At 44.4% G+C, this 12,761-nt stretch overlaps 1 protein-coding gene across 2 annotated transcripts in view; it reads left to right on the forward strand.

Annotated features, from left to right (window-relative positions):
* LOC119843298 (fibrinogen-like protein 1) overlaps positions 1-8,710 on the forward strand; it is a 29,037-nt gene extending 20,327 nt beyond the window's left edge. For both annotated transcript variants that reach the window (XM_038372499.2, XM_043504451.1), the window contains exons 5-8: positions 2,403-2,500; positions 2,597-2,685; positions 6,754-6,944; positions 7,556-8,710. In XM_038372499.2, coding sequence (XP_038228427.1) covers positions 2,403-2,500; positions 2,597-2,685; positions 6,754-6,944; positions 7,556-7,736 — 559 coding nt within the window. In that variant the 3' untranslated portion in view covers positions 7,737-8,710. The remainder of the gene's footprint in view (positions 1-2,402; positions 2,501-2,596; positions 2,686-6,753; positions 6,945-7,555) is intronic.
* Positions 8,711-12,761: the final 4,051 nt, after the last annotated feature.

Consider the following 12,761-nt stretch of genomic DNA (forward strand, 5'->3'; position numbering starts at 1 on the left):
AAAGCTTATGCTCTAATAAATTTGTTAGTCTCTAAGGTGCCACAAGTACTCCTTTTCTATTTCCCCATGGTATTTCTCCCTCCCACCCCACCCCCCACTGTTCCTCTGATATTCTTGTTAACTGCTGGAATTAGCCTACCTGCTTGTCACCATGAAAGGTTTTCCTCCTTCCCCCCCCTGCTGTTGGTGATGGCTTATCTTAAGTGATCACTCTCCTTACAGTGCGTATGATAAACCCATTGTTTCATGTTCTCTGTGTGTGTGTGTGTGTATATAAATCTCTCCTCTGTTTTTTCCACCAAATGCATCCGATGAAGTGAGCTGTAGCTCACGAAAGCTTATGCTCTAATAAATTTGTTAGTCTCTAAGGTGCCACAAGTACTCCTTTTCTTTTTGCGAATACAGACTAACACGGCTGCTACTCTGAAACCTGTGATTCATGATGTGGAAGAGGAAATAAACAGTAGAGCTAGAGGGGTAACTGAGGTTTTGGTTCAATGCCTGAACCAAAATATCTGAACATATTTTCATTCTGGGTTGACCCAAATCACAAATTTTTGTTTTTTTCTTGACAAAATGAAAAACTAATTTTTTTGGGGGGGGGGAGGAGAGAGGGGCATGAATGAATGGTTATTTTGTCCTAAAACAAAATATTTTGTTTATGTTTGGGATTTTTTTTACCCATCCCCTTTTTAAGATAAATCTAGTTAAATTTCAATTAAATGTCATTTCAAAATGAAAAGTCAGAATGTTTCATATTGATAATGTAGAAATGAAACTTTGACTTTTTCAGAATTTTTTCCCCTCCATTTTTATTCTGCTGAAATTATTCACCAAATTCGACCCAAAACTGCATTTTTCAGAGAATAAATTATTGGCTGAAAAAAAAATTACCCAGCTCCACTTAACAGTATGTTAATGAAATCTGAAAGGAATACTAAATTGGAAGGATCTTTAAATACGGATGGGGATATAGAAACAACATAGAGGAGTCTAGAGAGAAAAAAAACAGGGGCAGAAAGTAACAGAAAGAGATTCATCTTGAAAAAATGCAGCCTACATAATCTGATGAAAAATAATTAAAAACACATATATTTGAAGGGAGGGACAGGCCAGGCAAGCAGTGATGCTGCAAGACAAATAGGGGTGACAGTGGACAGCAAATTACACATGGGTTTGAAATGGGATATGGATACAAAACAGGCCAATGTATTCCACCCATACCTCCACCAAGGCAGAGAATGCACTTTGGGGGGGGGGGGTAAAATGAGGCCCAGACAGGACCACCTTTCCCCCCCAGCCAGTTACTCCTCCAGAGCAAGAACAGTGCAGGGAGACACCCGTACATATACACATGCTTGGGGTACTAGGTTCCTGGCAGTGCTTCCCCTCCTCCTTGTCAAGTGACCAGAGACTCCCGCTGGTGGGACCAAAAGCAGCCAAAGCTGGGACCTTTGGACACTCCATTCAAAACTGGAATGTACTCCAACTTTCTCTGCCCTGTGCTGATTGGCTGTTGGCTCCAACATTCCCCTTCCCCCTCAATCTCCTCACCTGCTTCTCTTACCCTCTTCTCCCCTGCCCTTTTTCTTTCCACTTAGTTGATCCACTCCTAACTCATTCCACTCACCCCCCAAAAAAGTGGGATTAACATGCCATTTCCCACCATCACGCTGATCACCCCATTTGTGTGTTCTACCTCTTCCCCTACCCTGTGTCTGTCTTGTCTATTTAGATTATAAACTCTTTAGGGAAGGGCCTGTCTACTACTTTCTTTGTATGGTGCCTAGCACAATGGGGACCCAATTTTGATTGGCCATAAGGAACTGCCATAATAAATGTGATTGATTAATAATAACTTGAGACATCACTACCTTTTGTTTGCAGCTTTTTCCCAGTTTTCAGTTCATTATTATCATGCATAGTAGCCCTGAGTTTGCAGGGTGCTTCAGACTGCAAGGCAGAATTCTTGTAACTTGTAAGGAGGCAATTTGAATTAATTACTTAATTAAGATTTTGCGAGGTTCAGTGTCAGCTGCTTTACTAAAAAACTAATCTAGGATATCTACTGCATTCCATTTGTCCAGTACCATTTGTCCTGATTCCGCAAGCACTACACCTGGCTTGTTAGCAGGATTGAACCCATTGCAAGTGAGTGAGAGAGAATAATATGTAAAGCAGTAAATCTTGTTTAGTATTTATTTGTAATGAGCTGCTATAAATCTGTCTTGTCTCTTATGCTTTCAATAGGATACGTAGGAAAAATGTTTCTTTAGATAAAGCCAAAGATTCACTTGTCAAGAGATTTCACAATAATAGGGCAACTGAGATAGTCAGATACAAACTCCCTAATTTCAGCATTCTAGATAGAGGCTGAAATTGATAGTTGTATCTCGCTTCAGGAAATGGGCTGATTACAAACAAGGATTTGGACAGTTCCAAGGCAAGAATGATGAGTACTGGCTGGGCAATGAGCACATTTATGATCTGCTGGTTAGAGGTAAGGGTATTATTTCATCTGCACAATTTATTACTAGTTGCATTGTATGGTTCACTGTGAAGTATTAATCTAACAAGATACTGCATTATAATCCAGAGAAAAACTCACTAAAAATTGACCTGATGGACTGGCAAGGAGAAAGACGATATGCAATCTATGAAAACTTCCAGATCAAGAATGAGCAGGTAAGAAATGAAGACAGTAGTGATTTGTTTGTTATTGTAGGAAGAGGGTTCTCTTTGACTTTTAGTACTTCTGCTTGAGTCCTGCTGAGATCTTAATAATAAAGTTCTGAAAAACTCATCCATTTTATTCACAGGGGTCCATATCAACTAGAGACAAGACCAAGCCACAAAGAGCCTAAATGTGAACTTTTGAATAGTTCAGTTGCAGTTAGATTCAGTATTTTGGTTTGGCCCATTATAAAGAGAAGGGACAGCAGAGAAGCTTGATAGATCAGAAGCTGAAATTTTCCAAAGCTTGGAGGTATTCAGATGTGAGGCACTGATTCATCTCAATTGTGCAACTTTCTTTAAGGTTAATTTCATATAGGTTTGTACCCTGTGAGTTTTGTTTGGGCTTCAGATTTGAATGATTGCAGAAACTCAAAGCAAAATTCAACTAAAACTGCCAAGTTTTGTCTGGTTTGGGGTCAGAATATGAAAACATAACATTTCACATGATTCACACTTGAAAACCTGAAATAGGCCAACATTCACTCCAAATTTGGTTCAGTTTTGTTGGAGTTTGATATAGGTTTGCTTGTAACTTGGCCCAAGTTCACCAAAAGTTTTGCCAACCTCACTAGACATTCTGGAGAACCTGTCCACATTCCAAGTTTTGTTATGAAAGTTTTGGACAACTCCATTTCAATCAGTGGTAAAAGCAAATGTTATGAAAGAGAGAACCTACAATTATTACACATCTATTATCAGTCTCGTTCCAGATCTACTGTGTTCATCACTGTAGCGTCTGAGCACTTTCCAGTGGTGCATTAAGTGAGGTGGCCACACATATATCATGGGTTGTTTGTTTTCCCATCCTCTCCCCAGAGGGAGAAGCATGTTCAGTGGAGTGATTTGTTTCTGGTAGGATGTGGTTGTTGGGTATTTTTGGGTTCTGTTTATTTTTTTACATAAATATACCTGGTTTTGTGCGTTTATGTTAGAGAAGGCAAGATCAAAGAGATGTGCCTGGCAGTTAGAATGAATGGTGATGAGGTTTGTGATGCTCCATAGTTCCTATGAGAGTTCATTCCACAGTCTTGGACTGGCCCATGGAGAAGGCTCTGTCTCCCACACAGACAAAATTTACTCTTATTATTGAGAGTTCTGTTGTGCCAAAGGAGCTAGTTGCAGACCACAGTTTTTGTCCTGGAGCATTATATGATCTTTTAAGTATACTGGGCCCACACCATGGAGCACTTTGAACATAAGGATCAAGACCTTCAACTTAATTTGAACTCCTGTTAGCAGCAAGGGTAGAGAATGGAGGACAGGTTTGCTATGATCTTGGTAGTTGGTGTGCCGAGGAGATGCACTGCGGTGTTCTGAATTAATTGAAGTTTCCAAATGCTGAAGGCTTCATGAACAAGTATATTGCATTGCTGTAATCAAGCCAAGAGCTGGTGAAGGTATGAACAACTGAGGCCAGGTCTTTATCTGCCAGGACGGGATGGAGTTTCTACCCAAGTGGAGATGGTAGAAAGCATTATTAATGGATTTTGCTAGACTCCTAGACTATAGACTGAATTGAACAGTTGTGGGTGTGTATCTTCGACCAGTGGAGATAGCATCATGGCTCAAAACTCTTCAGAATGCTTTATTCTGTCAACCAGCATCACCTCTGTCTTGCATGGGTTCAGCTTCAGCCAACTGTTTTTCATCCAAGAGCTGATCTCATCCAAGCACTGGGGCATCTTGGTGGTGTGGTCATTTGTGGTGAAGGATAGAGCTGTGTGTCATATGCATATTGCTGGCACTTGAGTCCATGTCGTATGACTGCATATAGATATTGAATACGACTGAAGGGAGAACTGATCCTTGTGGGATTCTACAAGTGAGTGGTCTAGAGATGAAGGTGCAGTAAAATGTTGAGCATACTATCAGCATAACACAAATCAATAAAGTGCAGTTTCCCATCACTACTCTTTGGTGTGTCCTCTCAGGAAAGACTCAAACCATTTTAGACATTACCCTGGACCCCGGCCACTTCTCGCAGACAAGTCAGAAGAATCTCATGTGTTGAATGCTGTGCAGAGGTCCAGAAGGATGGGAATGGATAAGTCTTCTATCAATCGACAGCAGGAGATTATCCATCTGTGCCACTAAGGCAGTTTTGGTTCCAGGTCCTGGCCTGAATCCAGATTGTGCTGGATGTAGAGAAGCTTAACTTCCATTAGATGAGCTTGTAGTTGGCCTTTTGCTAGTTTAAGAGAATAAGAATCGCCATAATGGATCAGACCAGTGGGTCCATCTATCCTATCTTCCGACAGTGGCCAGTGACAGATGCTTCACAGGGAATGATCAGAACATGGCAATTGAGTGCATCAATCCCCTGTCTTCCAGTCCCAGTTTCTGTCAGTCAGTGGTTTAGGACACTCAAACCACCTCTGAACATCTTGGCTAATAGTCATTGATGGACCTATCCTCCATGAAATTATCTAATTCTTTTTTGAACTCTTCTCTGTGAGCTTGCTCAGGAATGGGAGCTTTGATACCGGGTGTTGGCTAAGACTGAAGTATCTGGGGTGAGTTTCTTCAGTGTTGGTTAGACTATTGTATGTTTGAAGGAGGAAGAGAAGATTCTTTCTCTAAATGAGATATTGACTATTTCGTTCAGGAGTGGCACCAGTTGTTCATGATTTTCTTTCACAAGCCAGAAGGGGCATGGGTCAGATCTGCAAGTCTTGGGTCAAAACTACTTTAGGGTGTCCATAACTTCTTCAGGACTGAATGTACTGAACTCTGGGAATGCAGGAGGGCTGTTGGTTAGTGGGTATAGGCAGAGTAGATCCATACTGTTTAAGAAGCCTTCCTGAATGTGTATGATCTTTTCAGAGAAGTAGGATGATAGATTTTTGCTATACTTGGTGCTCTGTTTTGATACAGGCTATAGGCACTCAGGACTGACTAAGAGGCTTATCACCCTGGATGACTCCTTGGGGCAGGATTTGGCAGACTCAATGGAGACTGATAGGAAGATTCTCTTGACCTGTTCTTCTTAGCATATGCGCAATGTGCCTCGGGTGGCACGTGATCAGGATTCATCACTGAATTTGGTCTGATGGTTGGATCATTATCTTCCCTGGACCGGGTACTGATGGGGAGCACAACATGTCTTAGTATAGGCTTTGAGGAATTTGTTATTTCATCCTGTCTGAATCAGCCTTTGTTTTCCATCACTGGCACTCAAGTTTCTGCCCCTCTTCAACCACTGCAAGGTATCAGAAAACCAAGGAGATCTGTGTGGGCAATGGGAAGGAAGGGGCTGCATAGAAGCCAGCATAACAGTGGCCAATGCCAGTGTAGAATGGTAATGGTTCACCATGTCCTTGACGCCTCGTGCTGTGGGTGGGGTGCTGTTGTCCTTCAGCAAACTCTGCAAATTGTTGGAGTCCATGATTTTTTATGGTCAAATCAGACTCACTGGTCTTTCTTGTTGCCTAGATGCTGGAAGGTTCTCCGGCCACTGCCCTAATGAGGTGATGGGTTGTCCAAAACAGTGGCTGGGTTGTGATGTCCTCTGTCTTGACATCTAGGCTGCAAATCAGGTCCAGAGCATGACTGGCTGTGAGGTGGGACCAGAGATGATCTGTGAAAGTCCTAGGGAGGCAAGAGAGGAGATGAATTTTTGGACTTTTGCATCTGCAACCTTTGTCAGTGTGTATGTTGAAATCTTCCAAGATGAGAAGTCTGGGGTATTTCACCACCATTGCCCCTGGAGCCACTCTTCTAATGTCTAGGCATTCCTGCCATGATCAGCCAATTTGTATCATGAAGGTGTTGAAAGAGTAGAATACTTGTAGCCTTTAGTAGCAGGAGAACAACTTGGCACTATATTTGGTAGATTAGATGGGGTTTTGGCCCAGGGCTAATATCAAAAAGCATAAGGCCAAAATCATGTTTGACTTCAGTGGAGTTATATCAGGGATTAATTTGGCCCACAGCATATTGCAGAAAACAATTATGAGCTTTCAAAAAGAAATAAAAGGCTGCTGATAACAGAGAAATGTTTACATTCAACTCTTGCAGGACAATTACAGGTTATGGGTGGGCACCTATTCTGGTAATGCTGGTGATGCTCTGTCTGGCGGGAGTAATTTTGAAGAGCAGTGGTCAGCATCACTCAGTGGAATGCCGTTCTCCACATCAGACAAGGATCATGATAGATTTCTAGCAGGCAACTGTGCACAAGAGAACAAGTGTGGCTGGTGGTTTAACAGGTATGGGAAGAAGTTGACTGTATCCATTACATAAAGAGTGATGCACATGGGACTAAGGCTGTGGGTGGGTGTGCAGCAGCAGTGTTTTTTCATTACCATTCAAGACAGAGAAGTTTAAATAGCTTTCATGATGACTTTCAGAATAAAAGCATAAGAGAAGTGTCCTGTGTACCAAGGGCCTGAGGAAACAATTCCTAGCCCCAAAGAGACTCACCTGGCAGTTAAAGCGTATGTTAAGGGCATTTCTCTAGTTTGGGGTGATTAATTTTTGAGGTTTCTATCACAGTTGGCCATAATTATGTTTCATTAATGTTATATTTCATGGGTGGGTATTACCGGTATGTTAGCAATTACTGGGTCTGGTCTCACAGGCCCTCTGTGCAGGGAATACACACTGAAGTCAATAGTTCTGCATGTGGACAGTTTGTAAGACTGAGCCCTTGTTTCATATTAAGCCTTCATAAGCCAGGTGCTCATCAGTGTAAACTGGCATAGATCCATTGAATTCAAATGTATATCAATAAAAATACTTTGTATTTTGCTGTAATGATGCAATGCCTTCTCATGTTAAACTGAGTCTCCTTTTTTCCACCCCCTTTTGTCCCTACAAGATGCCATGCAGCAAATCTCAATGGACAATATTATAAAACAGGAAACTATACTGGACGCCATGACAATGGAGTGGTTTGGTCAACCTGGCATGGGTTGTGGTACTCTCTGAAATATACAGCCATGAAAATCAGGCTTCCATCTTTTGTCGACGTAGGGAGTGGACATGGTGAAAGCAGCTAGGACAGCTAGAATCCGCATCATTGGAGACAGAGAGAGTACAGGATAAAAAGAATTTTAGAAATCAAGGGCCAAACCCTTAGCTGGTGTAAATCAGCACAGTTGCACTGTAGTAACTGGCATTTGATCAGTTTATATTAGTTGAGGATCCATCCCCAGGGTACAGTACTAGAATACTCCTATCGTATGGTCTAATGGAGGATGTAAGGGTCTCTCATTCTTGCTAAAACCAATGGAAACACCACAAGTTTGTTTTCCAACGATTTTAGTGGAGATGAGAGTACTCAGCAGTTCACAGGAAACTCTCTGCACCTTGCAGAATCAGGCCCTTACTCCTCTTAGCCATTTGTACCTTATAATGGCCAAATTCTTCTCACTTTGATTTCAATGGTCAGTGAATGTGGTAAGCAATATAAAAACACAGAAACAGAACAAACAGGGGAATAAGGATTTGGCCCTTAAAGCTGTCAGCTAGATCTAGGTCCCAGATTTAGATTTTGTTTTGAAGTGGACTTTGCAAAGCCTAATACAAATGCTCAATATTCTGGAGAATTTTTTATTTCAGTTGCTGTTTGTTTATTTATATGTTCTTGTCAGTGTTCTGCAACAGACAACTTTGTGCTAGTGAATGAGAACTAGAAAGTTCTCTTCAAGTTCACTGTTCACTTCCACTTCATTATATTAGCCAAGTGAAATGAGAAAAGTATACAGCACAAATGAACGAGTATAGAAAAACAACAAGAAATGTAATGCTAACAATTAATTCTCTTAAGTTGTTAGTAACAAAAGACTTGGGCTTGACATAGATTCTTTAACCTCCATGCTGTAAAATGAGCCTACACTTTGTGTATTATAAATATGCTCTTTTAAATTAGTCGTTCTTTTCAATTTATTTTACTTTTCCTTTAGATAAATACACATTGTAATTTGTATTATATATTCGTACACATGTGAATTAAAAATCATTTGAATGGAAATTTACATTGTTTCTGTTCTTAAACAATACTGGGAGATGGACAAAGATTTGGTTGGAAAATCAGAAATGGTTTGCGAGAGATGATGCTCCAAGACATTTCACTCACACTTTTATCACTGGTTCTAGTCACATTTTCAGGGCCTGTAAGGCAAGCTTAATTTTCTTGAATCAAGCAATACTGGGGAAGCTGGATGTTCAGTATGAAATTTTACATGCTCTGCTTCCTGATGGCTCATCTGCCTAGAGACACAAGGCATTGTGCTCTCCATTACACCTCTTTTGAGTGTAGACAACACATCAGTTAAAATGCTGACTGATGTCCACTTTTGCTCCCACTGTGCTAGTGCACCAGTGAGACACAGCCTCAAGGGCTTCAGCCGAGGAAGAATGCATGGATGCTGTCAGTCCAAGCGGTAACACATGCCCATGAAAAATGAGAACCACACCTGTGTCTTTGAAATGAGAGTCATGCTTGTCATCAAAAAGAGTGGAGTGGAGCCAACACCAGAACTTCCTCTCATCTAACTCACTTTATTTGTACTACACACCAGTAAGCCTTACCGTGGGGCCATAATTATGTACCTAGAGCATTTGATTAAATGAAAAGTTACCAGAAGAAATCAGTGCTAACCTGGTGGCACCTACCAACCCTGATTTACCATATAGTACAACCCTATAACAGTGCAGCCCTTGGCACAAAATCCAGTAGCAATAAGGAAACTTCTGTCAATGTATAGGCATGGAGACTAGTTAAGGTGGAACAATTTCTTCCAATCTACTCAGGCTGATGTTGGCACTTCTTATAAACATTATTGCTTTGGCAACATCCTGCTGGGGACATGCTCCAGGACAAAGCTACCAGCAGGTGCTTGCACACACCAAGAAGCTGAAAATCAATTTCAGTGCCAAAAAGCCAATGCCCAGAAAGTCAGGGAACACCCAACAGCCACTCTCTGACACTAGAACATTTAAATAAGGGTTTAAAATAATTTAATCAAATAGTATAAACCGGATATTTGCTTTAGAAGACGACCTTGCACAGCAGGGGACGAGGGAAGATGGACCTGATCACAGAGAGAGAGGGCGCTAGATGGAACCCTGTAATACTTTGTGGAGGGCCCTGCAAAATCTTATACAAGTCCCAGAAAGTGTTTCAGAATATGTCTACAGAACAATAAAAAAACCAAACCCAGGGCAGCATGTTTCAGAGCCCAGGTCAACTGACTTGGGCTTGCACGGCAGGACTAAAATTCACAGTGTAAACTTTCCTGCTCAGGCTGCAGACCAAGCTCTGACACCCTCCCGTCCTCACTGGGTTTCAGAGCCCAGGCTCCAGCCCAACCCACCATGAACAGCTACACTGCTAGTTTTTAGCCCTGCAGGGCAAGTCTGAGTCAGTTGACCTAGCCTCTGCAACTCGCTCCTTTTTTGCAGTGTAGCCATACCCTCAGTGTAGATACATTTTGCTTAATACGTGTTGAAAAGTCCCACTGGCCAGGTACCTATTTGGTCTGAGCTAGATAGCTGGACTCAGGCACTTCCCAGGGTAAGTTATGCAAATTGTTGCCGCAGGGTGTCAGATGGCTGTTCACAGTGGGGCTTTGTTGGATCACCTGCAGCATTTTCTCTGGTGCCACAGGAGCACCTGCTTTGGGAGGCTCAATGAGCCAAATGCAGGCCTTCAAATAGCTATTTCAGCACTGCAAGTTCTAAAATCCACAGATCGCACCACTGCAAGGACAATGATCTACATTGACACACATGTGGTAAATAGCTGAAGCAATAAACACTCTAAAAGCCTGATCTCGAGCCCAGTGAAGTCAGTAGAAAGCCTTTCTTTATTAATGAGCTTTGGATTGGGCCCAAATATTGGGTGTGTTTTAAAAATCTAGGCTGGCCGTTTACAGTGGCTAGTTCAGGGGTAGCAGGCTTGTATAATTTTTGGTGGTGCCCAGAACCCACCCTCTGCCTCCCCCAAACTCCATCCCCCCACCTTCCCAAGGCTCTGGGAGGGAGTTTGGGGTGGGGGAGGAGGTCTGGGGTGCAGGCCCTAGGCTGGGGCAGGGGATCGGGGTGCAGGGTGCAGGTTCTGGGAGGGAGTTTGGGGATGGGAGGGGGTGCAGAGGGAGGGGATGGAGGGGTGATGGGTGTGGCTGCAGATGAGGGGTGCAGGGGTGTGGGAGGGGCTCAGGGTGAGAGTAGGAGTGTGGGGGTGAGGGCTCTGTCTGGGGCTGGGGGGTTTGGGGTGTTAGAGAGGCTCAGGGCTGGGGTAGAGGGTTGGAGTGCAGGGGGATGAGGGCTGACTGGGACTGGGGACAAGGTGTTTGGGGTGCTGGAGGGGCTCGGGCAGAGGGTTAGGGAGCGAGGGGGATGAGGGCTCTGGCTGGGACTGGGGATAAGGTGTTTGGGTTGTTGGAGGGGCTCAGGACTAGGGTAGAGGGTTGAGGATGGGGGGTGAATGCTCTGACTGTGGGGGTGTGGGCTCTGGGGTGGGGCAGGGCTGGGGATGAGTTTGGGGTGCAGGCAGGCTGCTCCGGGACAGAGGCCAGAGAGGAGGATTCCCCCCAGCCCTTTCCCTGCCGGCTGAGCGAGCGCTGGGGGAGGAGCCCCCCTTTCCCGCCCCCTGAGCCGCACACTCACCCCCACCACTGTCACTGCATGTGCTCCTGGGGCCCCTCTGCGGCCCAGGAATCTGCCTCGCCTCCCCCGTGGTGGGTGCTGGGTGCGCCTTCTCCTCTCCCGCTGCCCTTCACTGTAGCCTCACTGGGGGTGAGGGATGGGGCTGCTTCCTTGCCCAGCAGGGGGCACAAGCGGTGACTGCAGGCGGGGGGGGACCTGTGCTGGTCTGAGGTGGAAGGGCAGGGTCAGTCAGTCTGCCCTGACAATGAAGTTGGTTTCAGAGTAGCAGCCGTGTTAGTCTGTATTCGCAAAAAGAAAAGGAGTACTTGTGGCACCTTAGAGACTAACAAATTTTTTTCCACCAAATGCATCCGATGAAGTGAGCTGTAGCTAATGAAGTTGGGGGGCACTAGGACCCTTCGGCAGCAGTTGCTGCTGGGAGGCAGCATGGAGCTGCTCGGAAGAGGCCCAGGCAGGGACGTTCTGCTCCAGGGCTCGGGGAGGTGCATGGGGGGGGGTAGCAAGCGGGGGGCCAGCCGAGGCGCGGCGCATGCGCCGGGGGCGGGAGACACCAGGCCCAAAATGTTGGTGGAGCTGGGCCCCTGGGCTCTGAATATTGCTGGTGCCAAGGCACCCCGTGGAGATATAACTCGCTGCCTCTGGGCTAGTTAATATAAAAGCTGGTCCTCATGCTCTGTTACACAGATTAACTCACCAAAGCCCGCTCCTGAAATGGGCTGAAGAGTCACAACACAGCAGGCTGCAACAGGCCCTGAGCAAACAGTGACTCACCTCACCTAAGTCACACCTGCCCTCGCTGCAGCCGGGTGGAGGTAACACAGCCAAATGATGCTATTTGACCAAGCAGGGGAAGTTTAACCACCTACAACTAAATCCTGAACAACTCACTCACTATACTATAGCAATGAGCCACACCAGGCTGTCCGTTAGCGGGCCATCCGTGCATGCCATGGGTGTGTCCGCCTCATGCCTTCGACAACCCACTGCCTGCTAATGCACATCTGATGTGCCTTATTGTGCTATCCTTTTAAATTGTTTTCTTTTAAAAAAAATACCAATGCCTTAAAACATTATGTCTCCTTGCATGCTGAAAGGTAGCTCCTAGTAAAAGGCTTCCCAAACTAGGCTGGAGAAGGATATAAATATAATTTCTCTCTCCTAATCGAAACATACTGATTGTGAGTTCATTTTCTCTCACTCTTTCGTTCTCTCTAGCTCTAGTTCAGAAAAGACTCTCTGAACTCTTTGGACCCTTGTCCCTCCTCCTGCCCCCCATCCCCGGATCCTGGCTGACACTTCCTCAGCAATTTGTTGCCACACAATCCCTTTATAACTCATATTTTACTGTCCAAATGATGTTCCTGATTCTGCAATGCACAAAGCCTGGACAATCCCGTGTGCCTGTGCAGGGC

Source organism: Dermochelys coriacea, chromosome 1 (genome assembly GCF_009764565.3).
Source record: "Dermochelys coriacea isolate rDerCor1 chromosome 1, rDerCor1.pri.v4, whole genome shotgun sequence".
NCBI classification, from domain to species: Eukaryota; Metazoa; Chordata; order Testudines; family Dermochelyidae; genus Dermochelys; species Dermochelys coriacea.